Source organism: Beta vulgaris, chromosome 6 (assembly GCF_026745355.1).
Source record: "Beta vulgaris subsp. vulgaris cultivar EL10 chromosome 6, EL10.2, whole genome shotgun sequence".
In the NCBI taxonomy this organism is placed as follows: Eukaryota; Viridiplantae; Streptophyta; class Magnoliopsida; order Caryophyllales; family Amaranthaceae; genus Beta; species Beta vulgaris.
Genome location: NC_079207.1, coordinates 9,277,060 through 9,303,065, shown reverse-complemented (window position 1 = coordinate 9,303,065; position 26,006 = coordinate 9,277,060). Strand labels below are relative to the sequence as shown.

At 36.0% G+C, this 26,006-nt stretch overlaps 3 protein-coding genes across 7 annotated transcripts; 1 reads left to right on the top strand and 2 right to left on the bottom strand.

Moving 5' to 3' along the window:
• Window positions 1–5,001: 5,001 nt before the first annotated feature.
• LOC104895621 (probable 1-deoxy-D-xylulose-5-phosphate synthase 2, chloroplastic) lies at window positions 5,002–9,779 on the top strand. The gene is made up of 10 exons (XM_048645989.2): window positions 5,002–5,219; window positions 5,335–5,502; window positions 6,423–6,587; window positions 6,721–6,871; window positions 7,262–7,533; window positions 7,624–7,897; window positions 8,001–8,308; window positions 8,396–8,677; window positions 8,981–9,265; window positions 9,356–9,779. Exons 1-10 carry the CDS (start codon window positions 5,133–5,135, stop codon window positions 9,497–9,499), a joined length of 2,136 nt encoding a protein of 711 aa, XP_048501946.1. The 5' UTR covers window positions 5,002–5,132; the 3' UTR covers window positions 9,500–9,779.
• On the bottom strand, window positions 6,945–14,433 carry LOC104895530 (pentatricopeptide repeat-containing protein At5g65570). 5 transcript variants are annotated; one of them, XR_008969722.1, is made up of 6 exons: window positions 11,710–14,433; window positions 11,263–11,349; window positions 11,100–11,161; window positions 10,877–11,016; window positions 10,570–10,762; window positions 6,945–8,651 (listed from the first exon to the last, which is right to left on the bottom strand). XR_008969722.1 is itself a non-coding variant. In XM_057395394.1 (1 exon), the coding sequence occupies exon 1, from the start codon at window positions 14,059–14,061 to the stop codon at window positions 11,896–11,898; it is 2,166 nt and encodes a 721-aa protein (XP_057251377.1). In that variant the 5' UTR covers window positions 14,062–14,433; the 3' UTR covers window positions 11,587–11,895. The 5 variants fall into 5 exon arrangements, 1 of the variants encoding a protein (XP_057251377.1); XR_008969721.1 differs by having other exon boundaries at window positions 11,715–14,433; XR_008969723.1 differs by lacking the exon at window positions 11,263–11,349 and having other exon boundaries at window positions 11,715–14,433.
• A 1,468-nt stretch (window positions 14,434–15,901) lies between these two features.
• LOC104895529 (KH domain-containing protein HEN4) lies at window positions 15,902–25,349 on the bottom strand. Its single transcript, XM_010682067.4, has 7 exons — window positions 24,422–25,349; window positions 21,278–21,643; window positions 20,295–20,537; window positions 19,381–19,608; window positions 19,207–19,289; window positions 17,443–17,554; window positions 15,902–16,594 (listed from the first exon to the last, which is right to left on the bottom strand). The coding sequence occupies exons 1-7, from the start codon at window positions 24,917–24,919 to the stop codon at window positions 16,457–16,459; spliced, it is 1,668 nt and encodes a 555-aa protein (XP_010680369.1). The 5' UTR covers window positions 24,920–25,349; the 3' UTR covers window positions 15,902–16,456.
• Between the last annotated feature and the right edge of the window lie 657 nt (window positions 25,350–26,006).

The following is a 26,006-nucleotide window of genomic DNA, read 5'->3' as shown; positions in this document are numbered from 1 at the left end:
TTCAAACTTCTATATTTACATTCCAACATACTCGTGAATGAGTGTATCTCGTAATTTTAGGTTGAAATATTTATTATGGCCTTGTGATTCAAAAAATTTAGAATCTTGTAATGAGAATAGTTTAAAACTGGCTTACGACCCTTGTGCTGTAAGATTATGACTTGTGAATTATCTATAATTAGTAGTATGATTGTTCTTATTTATTAGAACGGGCCTTATAAAAAATGGACCTGCTTAGAGTCATTTATTTAACTTTAACTTTTTTAGCGGTAAAACTTGTCTCATAGATACTTTAAACTCACGTAATTTTATGCCATTGTTCCTTATAGTCAATTTTAAATGTCTATATCAATTTCTTTACACACAAAAAAAGTATAGCCCCCTAATACCATGGTTCTCATGTGTGAGTGGACATAATTTATGCTACTAATAAATTTTGATCGAAAATTTTTAGTATAGGTTTTTGACCCCTGCAAATTACATGGGAATGATAATATAAGATTTTATGATAGTTTCGCCAAAAATATGTTGTAAAGTTCATAAATATTTACCGAAATATTATAATTAAGCCTATGTATTAAATATTATTTAATCAAAGTAAAGAGTGATTACGTTTTCCATCATTTTTTTTCAAAAAACATGTGAGTTAATTTATCAAATAGACAATATATTTCATTTATATATCTTTCATTAAGACGCTCCTTATTGGATCTAGATTTCGAGCACCAAGTCAATAACTCTTGTATGATTTTTAGTACTGAAATTATGATTGGTGTACTGTTAGATATATCCATAAAGGGCTCTTATGAGTTAACAATATAATTTTTTTCTTATTGTTATGTCGCACAGTCCACAAAATATTCTTCAACTATATCTAAAAGCATACATCATATCAAGTACGTACATAATGCATCAAAAAAGAAAAACCAATTTTTTAACCTAATAATTAGTTATGTATACATCAAAAAATAAAAACCATAGTAATATGTTTAAAAATTGTTTTTTTTATATATAACCTTAATATCAACTTATACAATAAGATATCAGACTTTATTTTCAACTCTTTATATCAAGCTTTATATACAATACTTTATAAGTTGTTACACTTTATAACAAACTTATACAATTGTTTGTATTCAGATTATTCAGGGAACTTAAATGAGATTACATTCTTATATTGATGTACCATATATTAAACTTCTTTATGAACAATTATCCATTACCAACCGCCATCTTCTTCCTCTTCGATTTTCCATCAAAACCCTCCAAAAATTAAGTCCAAAAAATACGCCTACTCATCTTCTAAAATCTAGAAACTTCAAGCAAATCAAATTACAATATCTCATTTATAAGTAGCTACATTTTTATACTTTAAAGCCACAAATTATCGATCAAAATTATACTCCAACATCTTGAATTGTTATCTTCTCAAGTCATCGATTTTTGCAACAACAACAATTATAAAACTCACGCATGTGGTTTTGTGAAGAAAATTAAGCCTTTGATTATCTTTATTTCTTCTCATTTGAAGCATGGTTACTATAATCCCTTAATGCAACCAAGGTGTACATCATTCGATCTACAAAGTGAAGAAGATTTAAAGACCGCATGCAAAACCACAAATCTGTGAAGGAGTTGGATTGAATGGAGTTCGAAATTTTTCTAAATGGGTATATTATAGGTTGGAATTATTTGGTAAGTTCATTTTTAAAAAAATGATTTTTGACTAATTATGATGAAATTTCCATGATTTTATGTTTGCATGTAGTTTTTAGCAATTAGATATATCTTATAATTATAATACTAAAATGAGTCATATAATTCCTAAAATTGATAACAGTGAGTGGAGAATCAAGATTCAAATTATTTGAAACAATAACATGAGGTTGAAATGAAATAGTGAATATGCCAATCTATAGAAAATATTCTAATTTATTACAGTTAGTGAGTGAGAAACCTATTGAAAAAATCAAAATTCTAAGTTTTAACAGTTAGTGAAAATTAATTTAATATATTAGTAGTATAACTGTCATTTAGGAATTTAGAATTGAAATTAAATTAGGATGAATGCACATTTTAATTTTCTGGACAATCAGTTTATATTAGGGTGTGATTACATGAACATCTTATATAATAACATTTTTTACCTTTATTTTTCGCAACTATAATAACAATTCTTGGTGGGTGAATTTTGAATTTTAAATAAAAATATTAATTATATTTGACCGGTAGCTATATTTAGGCAGTTGTTTAAAACTTCCCACACTAATATCATTGTTTGATTTCAAGGTAGTTTTTTTTGGAAGGAAATTATCACGCCATGTGACATCAAAATTTTTGTATATAATAGAGTGTCGAATTTGGCGATGACACGTGGCAGATGTAGTAGTAGCATGACACGTAGGCGAAATGAACATTGAATAATGCTGGCTTGACACGTAAGCAAAATGAACCTTGTTTTATATATATATATATATATATATATTATATATATATATATATATATATATATATATATATATATATATATTTATATAATATAGATTAGATTAGACTACGCTAGACCTGTTCAATGGGGCGGGTGCCCATTGGCAGCCCGAGCCCAGCCCATCTGAAAAAGGGTTGGGCTGTTTATTTTTGAAGTTAGGTGGGTTTTAAATGGGTAGTTAAGTAAATGGGCTGAGTATGGGTTGTTGAGGGTTTATAATGGGTATGTATACATGTTTACTCATCTTATTTTCAATCTCTCTCTTTTGTAAACTTGGGAAGTAAATGCAATGTCCAGCTACACATATTGCTTGTTATTCATGCCTTTGTCCACCTTCTTCAAGCTCCTTCATCTCTCTCTCTCTCTCTTATGTAAAACACAAATGTCTAAAATCATCCATTTCTCTCTCCTCTATAAACCCTATATCTACAACTTCTTGAAACCAACGACGATGTGGCGGCGCGGCGATGCGGTGGTGTGGCAGATGTGAGTGAACTTGGAGAAGAGAGAGTAATAAGGATAAATAGATTTCAAAAATTGAGTAATTGATGATAGGAACTCCATTTCAGCAAAATTTCCCCATTCTTTTTTTTCGATCTTGATTTCGTTTTAGCAAAGTTTCATTTTTTTTAAATTTTTTTTTTAACCTTAATCTTAGTGAATTGTGGAGTTTTATTAGCTGACAACATAAACTAAATATAATTGTATCGAGATTGTTGTCCCAAGTTTGCCATTAGGCCCATTAGTAACAAAGGATATTAATCTACATTTTATGTCAGCCCAGCCCGGCCTGAACTCGGCCCGGCCCAATTAATACTCCACATGAGCCCGACCCAGCCCGACCCCCATTTTCTGTCAGCCCAGCCCAGCCTGAACCCGACCCATTGAACAGGACTAGACTACGCCAATAACATACGACGACAACGACAACCTAACTTTCCGACTGCAAGTGCCTAAAACGTTTTCCATGACTTCCATCAATAATTGTTGACAAAAGTTACTACAAAAGTATGCAGAATGCCTTGCTGGCTTGCTATTCGGCAGGATTACAACTAGTCAGCGACGCCAATCTTAGCACATTTTTATACAACTAGGCAGGAACCAAGCATCCATGTCTTGGTGTGTGTGGGGGGCCTACTCGCTTAGGTGGGTGCTTGGGTTGCTTGGGTTAGATGTGCTAAAAGTTTGAACTTAGCAAGATTATTGTTGAAGGGGACAATATCCAAGTTATTAATGCCTTTTGAAAGGTTTAGTAATGTGTCTTGGTGTATTGACGCAATTGTTGCTGATTAGATTCAGCGAATTTGTATGATTAGATTCATGATTATGTTTGTATAAGTCGATTGGTTAAGATGTCGTGACTTAACAACGTAGGATATAGAGGATGCCTATATAGAGCGTTCGCTCAGATAGAGCGCTCGCACAGATTGGGCAGGAATCAAGGAAACGAAGCAAATTATGCTGCAGGTCCATGGAGCGTGCGCTCCATGGAGGAGCGAGCGCTCCACAGAGGAGCCAGCGCTCCTTGGTTGTCATCAGTATTTGTTTTTCACGGAACGTTGCTTGTTGCCTTAGTGGTTATTATGCTTTTAACGTATGTTTTAAGCATTGTAATGATCCTCTATATATATGAGACCTCTCCTATATGATTGAATGATATAGAAAAACTCTTCTCTCAAACACTCAAGTACAAAAGTAAATTCATCATTGCAAATCTAAAACACATATGTTCTTAATTGACATTGTTCTTAGTGAGCAAGAACATTGTTGTTCTTCTTTGTATCTCGAGAGTGAATTCCGTGTAATCTGTGCTCAAAGTAAGGATCGGAATATTGCTTTTGGAAAAGCGTATCGTACCTAGAAGATTGTTCTTCATTTTTCCTCGTAGTCAAATTCGTGATCCTTGCATAATCTTTGTAGCCTTTTCTAACAGATTGCGGGTTTTTCAAAGATCTACTTTTGGCATATTGGGAGAGACGATAATAGAGCTGCGGATTTCATGGTTGCTCATGGGAACCTCACACTTTTACTAGAACTGGAGCCGAGTCTCAAGCTTTTTCGAGATTAAATATTTAGTTCAATTTACTTCAAAACTTATTTTTTTTTTTTTTTTTTTTTGAGGGGACTTCAAAACTTAATTGAATTTAGTTAAAAATTACATATATTCTATAAGTAGGTGTAGAATTAATTAATATGAGTTTTTCCTAAGTAATATGCACAATTTAAATATAATTTTAATTTAATGCATAATATATTCAAAATAATATAAGTAGAAGAGATGTAACCGTCCTATCGTGTGAAAATGATTGACAATGATAAGTTTGGAAGAACTAAAAATGAGTATGGGCAATTCAACAAGGAGGAAGAGAGTTCACTTCTAGTCATGGGAGCTCAAAAAAATTTCGTACTAAAATTAATTGGCAATAATAGGAGTAACATATAGACTAGTTTATAATATGGTATTTCACTTCTGTTTGTCTAATAATATAGGACGACTCACATGTTGCCCAATAAACGAGGTTTAATAGACACCTGTAAGGCTGTAACGCTATGTCGTCCTTACGTGAATTCTATAAATTGAATCCTCATTGCTCTTTTGCATCACAGATATCTCCACACAAAGATACCAAAGTTAGCTGCTGCAATGGCCGTAAGAGGAGCTGTTACAGCAACCTTAACTCAGCAAACATGTTTAATGTCACTTTCAAGAAACAAAACCCAACCTAAACAGGTTTTTGCGTCTATCTTTCTTCTTTAACTCTAACATAAGATTATCGTGAAGCAACATATATTATATATACTGTATGTTATGTTAAGCGTGTTTAAATGGTGGTTTGATTTTGCAGATTTCAGTCAGAGCTTCCACAAATGGCTCATATAGCAAGGATCAAAGTAACAAATTGATAAGGAAAGAAAAAGATGGTTGGAAAATTGATTTTACTGAAGAAAAACCACCTACTCCATTGTTAGATACTGTTAATTACCCTGTGCACATCAGAAACTTATCTACTCTGGTAACTCAAATTTTAGTTTCTGCTCATTTTAATTCTTAGCACTCCAAGTATGGAAACGGTTGTTCGAAGGTATACATTAAGATAATCATATAGTTACTGTAAAGTAATAATATAGCTCTTCTACCCCAAACCATATAGTTTATCCTGCTTGAAAAAATATGAAGGTTGTACTTTTGTTCTCTGAATTCTGAAGTGATTCTACTCTGGTGTGCCTATTACGAAGGTTTTGCTTGTGTTAGTTGGAGTGCTTTCACTATGTTGTTTAACTTGTTATAGAGGTGGCCATAAGACGAAGTATGATAAATTTTTAACAGGTAAATGTGTTAGACACAAGTTTTCGTATAACAAATATTGTTTTTGTATGTAAATATATTGTTTGTATTTACAAATAATATTTGTTATATACACAAATAATATATGTACATGAAAACTTTTATTAGATACATCATGCAAACCTCGACATGAGACATATCTGTGCTATTGGCCGGTTGTTTGTGTTCGTGACACTTGCACATGTGATGTATTGACTATGAAAGTCTTACCTTTGTTGTTTGAAGTGTTCATACTATGTAGTTTGAGATAAAGGTGAGGCTAGGACCATTGGTTAATTCTATATACACATTTGTTATGTGGAGGCTAGAGGCTAATTTGTCACACATAACTTTTACCTTCATAAAAAAAAAAGAGAAATTCAAAGCCAAGTTTTTCTCCCACATCCTTGAATTCCAACACCTGTTATAAAAGGGCACTGCTATAGTTTTCTTACTGTCTTTTTTTCTTCTTATGATGTCGATTTTTCCCTTCTGGTCCGAAAGGACATCTTAGGTTGGCACTTAACAAATGAGCGTAATAAAATTTGGCTCCTAAAGTTATTATGTTACAATCTGGTAATTCTCTTTGGTTTGGTTCTGCTTGTTCAGGATCTTGAACAACTTTCCGCAGAGGTTAGAGCTGAACTTGTGTATACAGTGGCAAAGACAGGTGGGCACCTTAGTTCAAGCTTAGGGGTGGTGGACCTAACTGTGGCTCTACACCATGTCTTTAACACTCCAGAAGATAAGATAATATGGGATGTTGGTCATCAGGTGAGAAAAATGTAGTACAAACTGAATTTTTACTTTTCAACATGATCCAAATATCGATGGACGATGATAGAGTAGTATTATGTTCCCAACAAAAGCAAAGTTTATGACAAATGACAGTATACAAATATTGCAGGCATATGCGCACAAGATTTTGACAGGAAGAAGATCTAAGATGCACACAATAAGAAAAACTTCAGGCCTTGCAGGGTTTCCTAAGAGAGATGAGAGCATATATGATGCTTTTGGTGCAGGCCATAGTTCTACTAGCATATCTGCTGGTCTTGGTATGTTGTATAGTTCTATATATTATAACTTTGTAATTTAATAAGAAAATCAACACATTACCAAATAGTGCAGTTGGTCAGAAATGTTATCCCTACTCATAGAGTATAAAACTATTCCGAGGACTCCAATCATCGTTTAAGCTGATACATACTTCACTATTATATATGCTTTGGGCTTTGAACAAACTTTATTCGACTTGAACACAAAACCAGCCAACTTGAATATAAGTACATAACCGAGCCCGAAAACATCCAACTCTAACCAAGCCACGGCCGACCCGTTTGCCAAGTCTACTTACGAGAGCTTTCAAACCAATAGTCTTTCTCCTTGCAATATTTATTAAAAAAAAGACGCATGTCATTTCACTAAGTACGCGTAACAAATTGCAGGCATGGCAGTTGCAAGAGATCTCTTAGGGAAAAAGAACAATGTTATCTCAGTGATTGGGGATGGAGCAATGACTGCAGGGCAGGCATATGAGGCTTTAAATAATGCAGGGTATCTCGACACCAACTTGATTGTAGTATTGAATGACAATAAGCAAGTCTCATTGCCCACTGCAACATTGGACGGACCTGCGAGTCCTGTCGGTTCACTCAGTAGAGCGCTATCGAAACTCCAAGCAAGTCCAGATTTCAGAAAATTACGCGAAACAGCCAAGGTAGTAAACCCAGGAAGTATAAATTCTTAAATAGTTCATCAGTCTTTCCTTCCACTTGTGGCATCTGAATTGTATTCCTGTTTCGTCAAGAGCGTGACAGAACAAATAGGAGGGAAAACACACATGCTTGCAGCAAAAGTCGATGAGTATGCAAGAGGCATGATCAGTGGTACTGGATCAACTTTCTTTGAGGAACTTGGTTTATACTATATCGGACCAGTGGATGGGCACAACATGGAAGACTTGATCACTGTTTTAAAGCAAGTGAGAGAACTTCCTGCACCAGGACCAGTTTTGATCCATGTAGTCACGGAGAAAGGAAAGGGCTATCCCCCAGCAGAGCAAGCATCTGATAAAATGCATGGTGAGAGTGAGACCGTGAGACTGTAAATGAAACTATACATCTCATCCAACTAACTTACATTTGATAATTAAATCCTAATGTTTAAATTACACAATGTTCTCAGGGGTTGTTAAGTTCGATCCTAGATCAGGGAAGCAATTCAAGTCCAAATCCGCAACACTTCCATATACACGGTACTTTGCCGAATCTTTAATAAAAGAAGCTGAAGTAGATGAGAAAATAGTGGCTGTTCATGCTGCAATGGGTGGAGGAACAGGTTTAAATTATTTCCAAAAGAGATTTTCAGACCGCTGTTTTGATGTGGGGATAGCAGAACAACATGCAGTAACATTTGCAGCAGGTTTGGCTACCGAGGGCCTCAAGCCTTTTTGCACCATCTACTCATCATTCCTACAACGAGGATATGACCAGGTGAAGAATCATGTTTGTCAGAAATATACATTCCCCTACTTTTGTAAAGCAACTCCCCGGCTAATAACTTGAAGCAAACATGCGCAGGTAATACATGACGTGGATCTTCAGAAACTGCCAGTTAGATTTGCATTGGATAGAGCAGGTTTAGTGGGTGGAGATGGGCCAACCCATTGCGGTGCGTTTGATATTACCTACATGGCTTGTTTACCAAATATGGTTGTCATGGCTCCATCAGATGAAGCAGAGCTGATGCACATGGTTGCAACAGCAGTAGCTGTTGATGACAGACCTAGCTGCTTCAGGTATCCAAGGGGAAATGGTATAGGAGTTCCCCTTCCTCCTGGCAATAAAGGAACACCACTTGAGGTTAGCACCGAAAACAATTTACAATTTACTGAATCAGACGATCAAATTCAGCCAAACCACAATTACTTAAACACAAAACTTTACAAATCAGAGAAATAGATATAAAGTTGCAGAAAAAAATACCTAAAAAGTTGTACAAAAGTACTTCAGAGTTGAACAAAATATTAGTGGTTTGACTAAGTCAACAGTCTTACAGAAACTGAGTAGAGAACAAGTATAGATTTATTTCATACAGAAAATTATTACACTTGCCATGAACTGCTCTAATTATTTTCATCCACTGCACGTTTGGTACTTCAACAGGTTGGAAAGGGAAGAATATTGATAGAGGGGAGCAGGGTTGCATTATTGGGATATGGCTCTATTGTCCAAAAGTGCTTAGAAGCCTCAAGATTGTTAGAATTAAGGGATATAACAGTGACAGTAGCTGATGCAAGGTTCTGCAAACCTCTCGATTGCGATCTTCTAGGGAATCTAGCAAATGAACATGAAATTCTCTTAATTGTTGAAGAAGGTTCCATAGGAGGTTTTGCATCTCATGTGTCACACTTTCTCTGTCTGAACGGTAACATGGATGGATCTCTCAAGGTACTCGTTTTTAGCAATACAACTGATAATGATTGTGTTCGAAATATTTATCTTATGCTTTAATTTGGAACCTCTTTTTATCTCACACAGTTAAGAGCAATTATCCTTCCAGATAGATATGTTGATCATGGAGACTATGAAGCTCAGTTGGAAGAAGCAGGATTGACTTCAAAACATATAGCTGCAACTGTGCTATCTATGCTGGGAAAGCAAAACGAAGCTCTTACACTTTAGGTCCCAGCAAATTTAAGTGTACATGATATTATATTCTACTAAAGTGACCTGCAAGTGTAAATACATATAGTTGAATCTTTGTGATGTGAGATTGGGTACCAGAACGCAATTGGCTACCTAGTTTTGTTAAATTAGCCAAAAGTGTACTACTTGCATGTACAAGTTTACTTTTCCCATATCACAACTTTTGGGAGTGATAGTGAATTAAGTAACACTAAGCTTGACAAAAGAACTCATTCGAGAAACCAGATAAATGAAATCTAATATACTATTGTCTTCACCGTTGTGAACTGTTTGTCAAGAAAAATCATTTTCCATGGGAAGTATTCTGTCCCAACAAACCTAGCCTACATTCACGGTTAATCAAGCTACAAATTTTACACAGCTACAGTTTGGTGAAACGGTGTGGATTTCTTGTCCTTGGACAAGCATCACAAGGCTCGAGGCAACAAGAACCCCAAACAAGGTGAAGCAGATTGGAAATATACTGAGATACGCAAGTACGCACCATTTGACTATAGTACGAGATAACAAGAAATCTATACGCAACAATATATCATATACGCAAAAACCCCACTTAGCCAATTAGGTGAAAAACCACCGGGCATTACTAATCAATTTGCCAGGGCACCAACTACTTCATAGTTCACTTGTACACATGGCAACCAGATTGTGTAGTACGTAAATACATCGACTAGCGTGCATAGGACCACTCTCTAGCTTCCTAAACTCATACTCAGTGGGGACACTTCACAAACTCCCGAAATCACAATATTCTCACGAGATATAACCAATTTGAGAACTTAACTCACTTCTCAAGACCTATACTCAGACACCTCAAGTCTCACTTGCATTTGTTCATATAAATCACAGCTTCATACATGATTGCCCAATTCCTCATATTAGATATTGCAAATCCCAACATTCTGTAAAACAACCAAGCTATACTGTCAAGCAATTTTCATTCTTCAATGTTTTCTTCTATTTGTGGCAAGTATATGTGACATTGTATGCGCTATTCTTAAATAGTTGAGAGCATCAGAAAGAAAATTGAAGAGAAACACACATACTTGCAGCAAAAGCCGATGAGTATGCAAGAAGCATTATCAGTGGTACAGGTTCTGAATCAACTCTCTTTCATGAATCAGCTCATACTACATCAGATCAGTAGATTGGTACACCAGAACTAGAACCAGTTTTAATTTACTTGGTCATTAAGAAAGGAAAGAGAGCATCTGACAGCATGTATAGTGAGACTGCAGACTGAAACAGAATCTGTTTCAGACACTTTGAAAAAATAGTGAATTGAACTTTGATCCATAGCATCAATTTTCTGTTCAGCTAACAACCAATCTTTTCAAGGGTTGGAACGCTTACCGCAAGGTGGAAGGAGCAGTTCAAGTCTAGATCCCCAGCACTCACTTTCATGTACAAGGTAGTTTGCGGAGTCTAATAAAAGAGGCTGAAGCAGATGAGAAATTGCGGCTGTCAATGCTGCGACAGATGAAGGAGCTGGTCTAAATTATTTTCAGAAGGAAATGTCAGATTGCTGCTATGACAAGGGAATAGCAAAACGAAAAAGCAGTAATATTTGCATTACATTTGGCTACTAAGAGATCCTCATTCCTCCAGCCTTCCTGCACTATCTGCTGCTCATCATTTCTACAAGGATTTAATAAGGTTAAACATCACATTGGTCAGATATATATAAATCACTTCTTTAAAGATTTGTTGCAAATAGGCAGGCGATGCATGACACCGACCTTCAGAAACTGCTTGCCAGAATAGCAATGGAGAAAGCAGGTTTAATTGAATGCAGATGGACCAACCCGTTGTGGTATCCTACATGGCTTCTTTGCCAAATATGGTAGTCGCAGCTCCATCAGATGAACAGAGCGCATGCATATGGTTGCAAGAATATATTCATGTGGGATCTTGTTATATTCGTCTCAACGAGTGTTTTTTTATAAATATAATTTTCATAATTATTACCAATACATAATCAAATATATTTGGTAACAAGTAGATGTATATAAGAAGATTTGTTTTGGTCTGAAAACTTCTAGTCTGGTCTGTTGTGATCTATATTTAACAAGAACAAGTAATAATTTCTCTAAATATGGTGAAGAGAACATAGCCTTAGTCCCAACTAAAATTCCTAAAAGGTATGGTAGATAAATAAACCACATGAAGGGACCATGGTAGCTTACCATACCTCTTTGTTTACAGCCCTTGCCCAAGCATAATCATGTTTCAATGGTCTTTATACAGCTGCAGCAACACAATAGATACATCAAATAGAAGAGAAATCAGCAAATAAAATCAAGCGCCCATGCATCTTGTGAGGCTGTGAAATACTTGGCCATCTCCACAAGCCAAAATCAACATAATTACATTCACCAATAATCTTTGCAAGAGCAAACCCCGTCCTTAAAATGGTGAAATCGCTTCATATCTCTGGCAACTATCTCTATTCCAACAACTGTTGTAACAAACTTTATCCAAGCATGGCAATCCCCACAAACCTTAAGATTTTTGTAAATTCTTATGCAGCTGGTCTTCCCAGAGGTCTTCCACAGAGAAAAAGCTATTGCTAGCTTCTCACTGTGGTAGTACAAAGACGTCTCCTTCTCCTTCTCATCCAAGTCCTGTAACACAAACTTAGTAGCTGGGACATACCCCAAGTCCTTGACTTTCTTCATCAGTTCCATTATGATGTAATTTATTTCTTTAAATTTTGGGTGGGAGCAATCTCCAGCCCTAAAAGTGTGTACCTCTCCACCTATGATGACCCAGCTCATAGCAGGACTCTTTTTCAATCTGTTCTCCCTCATCCAAGACTTCACTCCAATAACCTGGCTCCAGCTACCTTTTGATGCATAAAGATTGGAGGACAGAACTAAACTCCCCTCATCTTTAGGTGATAGCTCAATTACTTTATTCAGGATCCTCCCTGCCATAGTCATGTCGCCATGAATCCTACATGCACTCAGCAGAGTCCTCCATAGAACAATATCTGGATTATGAACTTGACTTATAAGTGATTCTGCCTCCTGAAGCCTTCCGGCACGTCCATATATATTTACCATGCAAGCATAGTGTTCCTTAGTTATCCGAATGTTAGAAGACCCAATAAATGTGTCAAAGATGCGACGACCTTCATCAACCAGCCCTGCATTGTCACATGCTAACAAAACACTAACCAGGGTCACGTCGTTGGGATCAAGCCCCATGTCTTTCATTCGTTGAAATAGCTCCAGTGCTTCATGTTCAAAACCATTCTGAGCATAAGCATACATCATTGTGTTTACAAGCACCAAATCACAGTCCAACAAGCCATCAAAAACCAGCCTTGCAAGTTTAACACAACCACACCTCCCATACAAATCAATGAGAGCAGCTCCAATAAACTTATCCAAGTGTAAGCCTAATTTTAGTATAATGGTGTGGATTTGTTGCCCTTGGTCAAGCACTGCAAGGCTGGAGCATGCAACAAGAGCACCAGACAAGGTGAAACAGTTTGGAATTACTGAGCTACGCATCATTTCACTAAATTTAGAGAGGGCGATTTCTTCTTTACCATTCTGTGCAAGACCAACTATAAGAGATGTCCAAGTCACCAAGCTTGGGTTAACAAGATGCTCGAAAACCTTAAGGGAATCCTCAACCATGCCACATTTAGAGTACATAGTCAGGAGTGAAGTCCGTGGAGAAACGCCAGATTCATGACCACCTCCGATTATAAGGCCATGTATTAACTTGCCAAGGCATAATTCCTTCAAGTTTCCACAACTCACCAATATGCTAGTAAAAGTGTACTCATTTGCCTTAACTCCTTTCTTACTCATTTGACTCAAAGCCTGCATTGCTTCATAATCTTGCCCATTTTGAACATAGCCAACAATCAAAGCAGTAAACAAGACCACATCTTTCGCCACAACTCGGTCTGCCACAACGTGGGCATTCCTCATCTGACCAAACTTGGCATACATATCAACAAGGGCACTTCCAACAAACACATTCGACACCTCCAACCCCAAAACAACCGCCTTCCCATGAGCTTTTCGGCCATCAAAGACAAGTCCCACATCAGAAAACGCTTTGAGAACACAGGAGAGTGTAAAATCATCAGGACAAACTCCCTCCAATTCCATCTTTCTATATAACTCCACAGCTTCAGCACTCCTCTTTTGTCTAATGTAGCACGAAATCATGGCATTCCAAGCAACAACATGTCTTTGAGGCAATTCGTCGAACAGTTGGTGTGCATAACCAAGACAGCCAACTTTCAGGTATGCATTCAACAGCTTGTTGCCTAACCTTAGGTGAGGAAAACCGTTATTTATCATGTGGGTTTGAATGTTCCTGATTTCTTCCATAGATTTAGATTGTTGGATGAGAGAGATGTATATGTTTGAAGTTTCTTTAAGATTTGTGCCATGTAAATTCAATGTAGTAGATATAGTTGAATTTCTGTTTGCTTGAGTGAAACCTCTGATATGTAAGGCCTGCACAAATTTTGCAGATCTCCATACTTTTACCCGCCATCTCAGACTAATCATTTGCTACTATGCAACAAACATGGTTCTTTTTTCTAAACTAAGGTGCAAGTGCAAATGTTCATAAATTGCATTTTTTTACGGTATGTTCATAAATCATACGAGTATATTGATAATGTGTGAAACTTTTTGGGTGTAGGCTTGCTGGCTTGGTAGATAATTATATCCACAAATAAGAATTAAAGTGGTTAATGGTAACATGATCGGTACAAAATATACATGACAATCTTGAAAAGATTTTTTGGAAAACACGAGGGAATATACCTGTAAATAACTTATATTAATGATACCTTCTCCGACTTTCTAGTTGTATCAAAAGGACTTGACAAATTTGGCGACACACAATTTTGAGAATAAATAATTTTAATTATACATTAATAAATGTATGAATAAATATAATATTTTGAAAATACATACTAAGATAAATTAAAAATTATTTCATTTGACATTGTTTTTTCCTTATGTGCAAGATTGGTTGAAGTATGTGATAAATAATATCAAAAGTCAATATAGCGAAAAGAACAACGAAAGGTGTCATTAAAAGTAAGCAAATTAGTTGATAATGAGATAAAAAAGAAAGAAGAGGCATCATGATATGATAGATAAGAAAAAAGGATTAATGTTATATTTATTATTTGTCTGGATAGTAACTATGGAAAGATTGGAAAGGAAAATGAATTATTCTTCCATTCTCTTCTCTTGTGTTATATAAAAACAAGAGAAAATAGATCCCTACCTTTTTCTTCTCTTCCATTCCCTCTAATTTTTCCTATCCAAACACTCTTAAGGAACAAAATTACAATCGGACAAAGCAAGTAATTTTTTTGGTATAATCACAATATAAGATGTAACAAAAATGAAGGAATGGATTATGAACCTAATAAAATATAATAGCATGTATCAGGAATTGCAAATTGTAATGAGTATACGTAGGGATGGGCATGGTACAGGACCCTACTTGGACCCTGTTGGACCCGACCCTAATTTAAGGGTTTGGGTCCAACTTTTTTTCAGACCCTCAGGGTCCGGGTCCAAGTAAATTTTATAGGGTCCGGGTCTTAAAATTTTGGACTCAGACCCTACCCAAACACAACATTTAGACCCTAAACTTATTTAATATATACATTTTAACTTATTTTTAAAAAAAAAAAATAAACTGGTTTTTAAAGGACTAAAACCTAACTATAATAACACCAAAACATCCATTCTGAACTCTTATGTAAGTTGTGTTTGTTTCATTTTTTTAAATTTGTATGTTTGTGTTTTTGTTTCGATTTTTTTTCAATTTATATGTTTGTGAATTATGTTTGTTTCGTTTTTTTTCAGTTTATAAGTTTGTGTTTGTGTTTGTTTCGTTTTTTTATGAATTTATATGTTTGTGTTCATTTCATGTGAATTCTTATGTTTGTTTCATGCGATTTTTTGTGTTTGTTTCATGCGAATTTCAGATGATTATTGATATTAATAATGCTGAAAATTTGGCAAAATAAAGAATTTAGGACTGGACCCTCCAGACCTTCTAGACCCTCCAGACCCTAAGGGTCTGGGCCAGGGTCCAATTTTTTCAGACCCTTAGGGTCCGGGTTTTGGGTCTGCAAAAAAAATTTAGGGTCCGAGTCTAGGGTCCAGCTAGACTCTACCCAAACCCTACCATTGCCCATCCCTAGTTATATGTATCATATAAATGTATAAGTTCATCAAATTAGCTAAAAAACGAAAAGTACTAGATAACAAAATAAAAAGAAGACGCACTAATGCACTATGATATACAAAAACACTCTTAAGGAAAGGATTCCTACCTTTTTCTCTCTTCCTTTCCCTCTAAATAAAAAGAAGTAAAAGATAAGAAAAATGAATCCTTCTTCCATTCTCTTCTCTTGTGTTATACAAAAACAAGAGTAATATAGATTCCTACCTTTTTCTCTCTTCCTTTCCCTCTAAATTTTCCTATCCAAGCACTCTTAAGGAACAAAATTCCAATAGGATAAGGGAGTAATATTTTTGGTATAATCACAATATAGGATGTGACGAAAATGAAGGAAAGGATTACGAAAGTTCATTCCAATATTCAAAATTTCAAACTATAATCTTTGTAATCGATACTTCATTCTAGGGACCCACCTGTACAACTGGAAGCCCTGCTTAGTTTCTTCCGAACGTCTCCTTGACAAGCATCCTAAAACTTAACCTCAAGCAAAAGTGGAGTCACTACTAATCTGTCTTCTGTAGACTTTCCCTTCTAATAAAAAACGATGCCTGTAACTCCAGTTTGAGGTATGTTCACACGACGACTTCATATCAGTTTGCAACTTACATTTGCAGAGACACGTCTATATTACACCAAAAGTTAGTAAACTTGTTGTTGCAAGCTTGAAGAGGCCTCTTCTTCAGGTCATGATCAGGAATCATGTTTGCTCATTGTAAAGGCACAAAGTATGCTCTTTGCTGCCAAGGTTTGATTAGGTGTTCCACGTATGATGACCTTACCATCGGTTCCAGGAAAAGGGACATGAATAATGATAGTCGCACCTGAAATCTGATCCACGATACCATTTTGTCAGTGACATCATATCTATACCAATACGCATCAACTGAGCATTAACACTGAACAACATTACTGCACCGATGAGATTAAAGCAAAGATACTACTAACAGCCTATTTGCTGCGTTGTAATTGATAATATCGGTAATGTTCCTCCATTCCCGGATGTATCTGTTTCTTCATAATCTTCCATTACATTAGCACTTTTACTCTTTTAGAGGTGGGAATGTGGGATTGAGTTTTCAAAAAGGAGTTTCTACGAGTATTAGACACTTTTTTTAACAAAATTACTATTACATTCATTGCTATTACTACCAGATATGATATATCGCCAGCTACCAATCAGGCCGTAAAAGTAATTGTGGACTTCTTCACAGAATAGCAAAATGAAAAAGCCAACTGTAATGGAGTCGAGATCTAATATATCAAAGTTAATGAAGGTCCCTAGGATAGTGCATATTTGCAGCTAAAGCCATCAAATGCTCCAGGAAGGAGATGTAGCAGATGGGTTTAGCTACATTCATCTGGAAAACTAGATCCCAGACCTGAAGTGATCATCAGTTTAGGGTGTTTGGAAGGATTTGACAACAAGAATTCTGAGGACACAAGTGAAAAGATCGTGAGCAGAAGGTATATATGCAAAAAGCTACTGAACAGAAGGTAGTCTTGCCACAGCCATTATCGACTGTCCTTGCCACATTTGAAGATTGGGTATTTGGGGGTAAATTCAGTCATACAGCATCTTTCAATATTACCAAAACTCTCTTATTTTTATCTTCCCAAACTCCACCCCTATTTCTCTTCCTTTCTCCCCTGTGGAGTACAATTATGGAAAGGCTTACCTGTTTCAGAAGAGCAAGATTATCACCATCTTTACCATACACATGACTGAATAGATGTGCAGGAACTACAACTTCCACTTCTTCATTTCTGACGACAGCACACTCGCCCCCACTGTACAAGCAAGTAACTCTAAAGCATTAAAAGAATTATTGACGCTAAGAATACTTGTGAAGGATTTTCCACTCATTTCACTAATTATGACTACATGGCAAATATTAAAGGAGTTCATATTAAGGGAAAAAAATGTTTGATAAGGTTGTCCACATTACATCAAATCCAGACAGAAATTGTAAGTGCTGAAAACATTATCCACACAGATAAGAAACATCTAGCCATAATCCCATCCCCTTCCTTCCCAAAGATACAAGTACTTCTACCTTTCACATCACGCAAAGCCCACTTCAACAGTTGCTAGTCTTGCTAATTGCTATCTTCAATCAACATTAGATATGAAGGCTTAGACCAATATCATATTACATTACACGCATATTTTCATTGTTGTTAATATCACCAATTGGTACAGATTTACACAATCACTAAACTAGAGCAAAATGAGGAGTTAAGATCAGGGACACTAGCTAATCACATGACCATATAAAACAGTTATTCTGCCTGCACAGTTACGCCTACTGCTTAAGCTTGCACCAAGAGAAAGAGAGTCAATTAGAATAATGAAAAATAATAGTGACAATGAGATGACAGACCACATCTTTCAAGGATTGGAAAGGAAGGAAAAAGAAAATCATTGTTGCAAGGAATGCCAATTTTTATGTAACTGCATTTCGAGGAATGGCAAGTTCAAAATCAGATAATGGTTGTTACATGACAGAACGACTGAGCTTTGAGCTTTAATTCCATTGACCCACCCACTATTCACACTAGCTACTCTCTCTTCTCTTCCCTTGGCATCTCACTACCTCCTCCACTAGCATCCCTTCATCTGCCACTGCCTCTTTTTCAACTATGCCACCGACTCAGAGACTCTCATCAGTCACCACCTGTGTTTCCACCACCTTATTCGTCCACTGAGCACCTGTGCCTCCACATGTGCCAACAACGGCCAAAATTTACACTTTTTAAATCACCAAAACTTGCATAATTCCTCTGAAAATCTCATGAAACAGGTGTTGAGGAGAGATTAACTGGTGACTTCTTGTTCTCTTTTCATGCAAATCTGCTCAAAATCTTCAGTTGTGGTTTTAAATACCATCTGGAGTGGGTGAGGGACGGTGGTCATCATGGTTCTGAGCAAGGGAAGGTTACATCGGATGTAGGTAAGGGGAGTGGAGAGAGGCAAAGCTAGGCTGGAATGATTGGTTTTAACGATGCATAGGGGAATTGATAGAGGGTCAAGACAGTGGAGGTTGTCATGAAGGTAAGGAAGGGGATGGTGATGAATGATGAAGCTGGTATAAAGTGGAGAGGGAATGGATGACAATATAAGCGGAAGAAGTGGTGTAGTGATGGTGTTGGCTGCAGTGACTGTACTGTTGCAAACTTGCAATGATGGTGGGACTGCTTACAAATGGTTGCAATATAGTAACAACTAACAAGTGCTGATGCAATGGTGAAATCTGCAAGCCTTAGTTGAGGGGGGTAAGTGTTGCTAAAAAAGCAGCAGCAATGGGAACACAAAAACTAAGCTGAACACTAACAAAAGGAAAAGCAGATACCAATTGCCTTCACCATTCCAAAAACTTGTCAGGAACAATACTGATAATGAAACATAGGAGAACAAAATGATGATACTTTATAGAACCGACCTGCCGAGTTCTGAACTACTGCTAGATGCCATCAAATCGCCTTGATTATTTGTAAATGTAGTCAGAGTACGTCCAGACGTAGACTGCAATCAGATTGGCAGCAACTAACCATACTTAAGTCAAGTTTTAGCCTATTGCCTGAATGATAAATATAAGACGCTAATAAAATTTTACCTGTGATGACAGAACCGTGGGAGACAAAGGATTGTTTGTATTACGAGAAATTCTAGGAATTTCCATTTCATTTGCCATTGTAGTTGGTGCATGGACACCAGGAGTCCGACCATATAGTTCGTGTGGAAGAAGAGGTGCCATATTCATTTTGCTGGTAAAAATGATTTCCCTTAGTGTCCATGTGACTTGAAGCAGACAAATATGCACGTCAGAATACTCACCAACTATCTACAATGACGTAACATGACCAATTGTTTAGAAGGAACGCAGTATGTCAAAGAAAAAGAGACAAGCAACTCACATCATAGTCAGTGAATGCTGGGAAAGCATAAAATTGGTGTCTATTTATCAATCTCTCACACACACACACACAAAAAGATGCTGGGAAACTTACCTTTCTGGATAGCTAAGATGTGAAAAGAGAAGGCCATGATTATAATTATAAACAACGAATTTAGAAAATAAGGAGAAATAGTGTACATATTCTGCCTTGTTTCACAAAGAGTCTCACTTTTTTTCTTCTTTCTTTGCTTGTGTGGTTGGAGGGGGGGGGGGGGGGGGGGGAAGAGGGGAGTTAACACGTGGAAAGGAAAGGGCTCAATCATAATAAGAACATATTCTGCCTTGCTGCATGACGAGTCACCCTTTTTTCGTTCTTTCTGCTTTTGTGTTGAGGGAGGAAGGGGGGCGGAACCAGGGAAGGATGATCATAACATGATCCATGAATCATATACACAGCTACATCATTGATAATAAAGCAAAATTTTCATCAGCATTCCTTTCAAAGATATGTATGCCATGGCAAATGAGAGATCAAGAATATGCGAAACAGATATATTTGGTCACTTAAGTAGAATGAGAAGATAAAAAGTAGCACAACATCAGCATCATCCTTCACAAGCAGATAATCATACCTGTATAATTTTCTTACCAACAGAAGAATCTGTACGATGACTCTCTAATATCTGCACTTCAGCACCAGCTATATCTTTGATATTTAATATGCTTGCATGATGAAATGGAATCAGAAGTCTTGCAGTCACAGACTCCCCTACACTTGAACCTGATGCGTGTCCCAATTCCGAGGCAGCTTCCATTAAACTTCCAAAAATGCGAAGAATGGCATCTTGTGCCGGAGAATTCTGCCATTCCTTATTCTACATATGATGAGCCAGCAAGCATATTATTATTAAAGGTCAAAGGAGGAACCTACTTGTGTTTTTGTTCCGTATTTAGTACTTTTTCAAGATGAGAAAACTATCACTGATCAACTTACACAAGATTCTTAACCAACAAACACGAGGGTGAATATGAAAGATACTCTTCTTTTGATCTACGCACTTGGTAATCTTGCACTATTCACATACTCCACCTTGATCATCTCTCAACTTTTTATGATTTTACTTATTAAAGATATTAATGATCAAAGTTCTACATCGACAAACATGAAAATCAAATTGTGTAGATTAAAAAAAAAGATAGTAATACAAGGAGAACGGAAGTGGACATACAAAAGAAGAAGAAACAAAGAATTGCTGGTAATCTATGTTACAGATGAATATCCTCAATATAGAAATATGCTATTTTCACACCTGATCTTTAAACTTCTATCAGATCTGAGGGAAAGCAACAAAAACTAACAGACAGTAATAATAACACAATTCGTAATGCAAGTAGGATCTTGATCCAATTAGACACAAGCAGAGTAGCGCAAATACAACTAAATTTCTTCTTTTTTTTGTTTAAGAAGAAATGTATGATTTGTTAACTCAGCCTCTCAAAATGACAAGAAACTGAAATGATAATAACGTCCAAGTATTGAAGTTATACAATAGACAACATACATAAAAGGAATAAAGTAAAACCAGAAAATAGATTTCAAAAGAATTTGACAAACCTCCATAGCAGAAACTGTGATGACTTGGTCAGTACACCCCACCACTGGATCTGACACTTCTATTCGAGCTCCTGTTTCCTTCTCTAGAGCCTTTGTTATGCTCCCTCCCCAGCCAATCAAACCACCAACTGCATGAGGGGGGCAAAGCAACCTGAAAACCACTTCTTTGTTCCCTACAACCATATGACTTTGGCCTCTTTCTCCTCCATCTTTATCAAGGCTTTCATGTTTCTGTTCATGCAAAACATGTGCTGCCCCATAAGAAACTGAACTTAAAGATTCAATTATAGATCTTGAAATGTTCCCTTGAAGACAATATGTGACAGCAAGCAGTGCCTTCCTCACTGACAGAGAATCGCCTGTGATCTGTAATGGGAAAGTACATGTGCATAATCAGCTAAAAGGAGAATTAATGACCAAATTCTTCAAAGTAAAAAACACGAGTCCTCTCATATAGCAATGATTTTGCCACAGGTAACATATCTAGATACTGATCATCAAGAACAATGGGTATAGTTTTCTCAAAAGGTTTTAAATACTATTCAAATCATATAGAAAATTAACCATGTGAGAATTTGAAATTTTCTTTTTAACTGTTATCTAGATACTGTAATAGAAAATCCACCTCTAAGATCAATAAAATACAATCTGGGCCAGCAATCTCTGTCCCTAACCGGCATTTTAAGACAATGGTTGTACCCTGTTAGCAATTTTTTTCCCCTTTCCCAACAGCAACGACACAACAAGAACAAAAAAACATCATGCTACGTCCAAAACATTAACAGCTCTCTGTTAGCAAAGGTAATTGAAATCCCTTCCGGAAATACACTATATTACCTATGAAACAAGCATTATCTTAAAATAACTCAAAATGCTAGCACAACAAATGAGCCTACAAAGATATCAACTTGCCACTCAACATTTGAAAATTGATTTTCTTGCCACCAGCCCTCTCAGGTCTCACTTTTGCAAGTAGTATGCAACGTAGCCCAAACCTCAACTGAACACTTAACGAGATAAACAGCACAAAAGAAAATGCAATGCTTATTTTGGTAAAGAGGTTAATCTCTTAGAAGTACAAGCTTGTGGCATATCTTATTATCATCTAATGTAGGACACATCTGTCGTGTTACAACTTTCTAAAACCCCTACTTTTATGTTAGGAGCCAGAACATCATCCCATGCTAGGTGATGTTCAACAAATGTAACAAGAATATGAGATCAAACCACATTTGAACTCTAGTAAGAGCAAGTGAGCAACTATAAAGGTGCTTAACTGCTTATAATAGGAGGTCAATAATGAATTGACTGGACAAGGTCTCCATTGCACATTTTCCTTGAGCAACAATTGACAAGGCAAGCTTCATGGTACATAAGTTAATTCAACTAATAACAAGCACAAAAACCACAGTCGCCCATGAGGTTTTTAATTATCAACAAAATTAAACTGAAATAATGTAGGAAAGAACATATGAAGTGGGATATACTGATATAGGTAGTAACTAGTAAGTAAAAGAAGTATGGTGACCTTGAGTCAACATTGTGGAAAACATAGTAGGGGTGGGGCAAGAGGTGGAACTTTGCCTAATTCCTCCTTAGGAGAAACATATACTTTCTTCCTCTCTTTACCGTTCTTGTTTTCATGCCATTTAATATGTTACTTTCATCGATAATATCTTTAATTATGCATAGCGAAAAATTATAAAAGGGTGATATCATGAAAATATGCATTAGAATCAAACAAGATTCGACCTGAGACCTGCTGACAATATGATTATAGAGAGAAAAGGACACAGGAGAAGAGATATTGTATATGATAAAACTATTTGTTATCTTATTCAATAGGCAAAGGTGTATATATATATATATATATATATATATATATATATATATGTATACAACTTAAGGGTATAATGACATTCACAATAAATATATTTATAACAATTTCTTATAGATTAACAAACCGAACAAGGTTAGTTGGTAAATAATACTCTCTCAGTTCCATAATGTAGTGCCTACTCCTTCCTTTGTATTGGAAAGTTAGAGCTGCCCAACTAGCCGAGCCGGGCTTTGCTTATCCGGGCTAGATAAGGGTTTTTAAGCCCGGCCCTCATTGAAAAGTCATACTCAGTACTATTGAAATAGGGGGCTATATATTGAACAGAGTTTTACCAATTCCACAAACTCTAGTTTCTCCAAATTCCAATGATTAACATCATAACATTCCTATGTTTCCCATTCCCAGACGATTTCAGTGTTTACAAATCAGAGGAGAGTATAGAGCCTCTTTAAGCCCATTTTCATCTGCCCCACCTTACTTCCCACACAACCCATTTTTAGCTCGGCCCTCCAAAGCTCTCCTACAGACAGGCCGTATCAAGGCTAGAAATGGTCCCCAGCCCGTTGAACACCTCTAACGGGAATTAAGGAGAATGGAGCGAGTCATACGATTCTCCAAAAACAAAAATCAATAAAAGTAAGTATTTTCTTTTTCCTTTTAAAATAAATTTAAAAAGTGATAAATATTCATTGGAATGGCGTTAAACAATAAATATGGATACATAATTTGAAAAAAAAAGGTAGGTGTATTTTAACAATGTAGTGTAAAAATTGAAAATAATACTTCCTCCTTTTCATATTATATACAACACTTTTACTTTTTAAATTATTCACAAATTTTGTGATTTATACATGAATAAAAAGATAGTCATGTGGGATCTTGTTAGATTCATCTTAATATGTATTTTTTTTAATATATACCTTTTATAATTTTTACAAATACAAAATTAGAGATTTATATCCTTAAAATTTTGCATTGACATGCGTGAAAAGTACAAGTGTTGCAAATATTTTGAAACGCAAGAAGTATTATGGGACAACATTTTGAGACGCCAAAAAAGTATGTAAACACTATAATATGCGACAGAGGAAGTAGTTATTACTCAAGCATAGGATCAACAAAACGAATATAATATGTGTAATATGTTCATACCATGAACAATATTCAGTCATTTTTACACAACATTATCAAGTTTTTATACAATACTACTATCTATCCTTGGTTATTATACAACAATATAATTCAAACGAAGATTGTAAGTAAATTCAAAATAATATAAAACAAAAGAAGGAATAATTATAGACCTGAATCAAATCATCAGAAAGATCAGCACAAAGTGGAAGCTTTTCGATAGGTAAAACCCTAATAAAAGCACCAGTAACAACACCACCAAGCATTTTAATCTTTTCTTCTCCCTTAACAGTCAACAACCAACAACATCGTAAACTCTCCTCCTTTACATTCTCTTCAACGATTTCAAAAACCCTAATTAACGCATCCTGCGCTGCTGATATCTGAAACTTTATCTCTCCTCCTCTACCGTCTTTGTCGTAAAGACTAATAGTCTTTTCTAAGTTTCCTGGACCAACGACATAGACGATGCGCTCATCGCATCCAGGAATTGTGTCGTCGACGTGAAGAAACAAAATACCAGTTTCGCGAGTGATTTTCTTGGAGACGGAACCACCGCTTCCTATGATGGCGCAGCCAGATAAATGGTCGCATAGTAGGCGGAAGGCTACGTGACCTGGGCGTAGGTTTTGGTAGGGTTTAGTGATGGTTTTCTTGCTTTTTCTTGTCATTTTTGTAGGTTTGAAAATGGTGGTTTTCTTGTTTTCTCTCTCTAAAGTCAGGAAGATGAGAAAGTAGAGTGGAGAGGTTTACTGTTGATGATCAGAAAAAAAACTGGAGACGTGGTGACAGAATGGTAAAATGCGCGGGAAGTGTGCAGACGATCTTTTGTTCTTTTCCTTTTCCCTTCTTTTCTTGGTTGGGGAGATTTGTTTCGGTACTAGACTACCGTACTATAAATGTAAAGGAAACACAAAATTGCAAGTTTGCAACATTTGCATCGTACGGAAGTTTTATGTCGATTCAATTTTTTTTTTCTTTGTACGTGTCTTTCCTCTTTATATGGTTCTTTAAAGAAAATGTGTCACATATGATGTTGCACTAATTTTAGAAACGAGAAACTAGGAAGTATATTCAAGATTATTATCGTTCTAGTTGTTCATTGTTTTTCTCTATGAAAGCTTGGTATAGTGGTATCTGGTATATATATATATATATATATATATATATATATATATATATATATATATATATTTCCTCTGTTTTTATTTAGTTGCAACATTTATCTTTTTGTACAAACTTTAAGAAATGAGAAAAGAGAGTATAATTGACCCACTTGCCCTTGTACTAGTAATGTAATTAAATGGGGAAAGTAGGTGAACAAAGGGTAATATAGTCAAATTATCTCAAAAGCTTTTCTAAAAAGAAAATTGTTGCAACTAATAAAAAACACCTAAAAGTAGAAATTGTTGCAACTAAATAAAAACAAAGGTAGTATATATATATATATATATATATATATATATATATATATATAAATAAAATAATCTTACGTGTTATATGATTAGAGATGGCCAATTTAGGCCATCTAGCCCAGCCTTTGAAAACAGAGATTTCTGGAAATAGGTCGAATTCTTATCTGGTCGGAAGAGGAACATCTCGTGGACCGTATGGGTTGGGCTTGCGAAAAGCCCAGTCCAACCCAGTTTGGTTTGTGAAATTGGTGTGTGTGTCAATTGTCATGGGTCAGATTTCTTGAATCTGGTCTACTAAAATCGCCCAACCCGAACCACAAAATCGGTTCAACTCGACTTATGA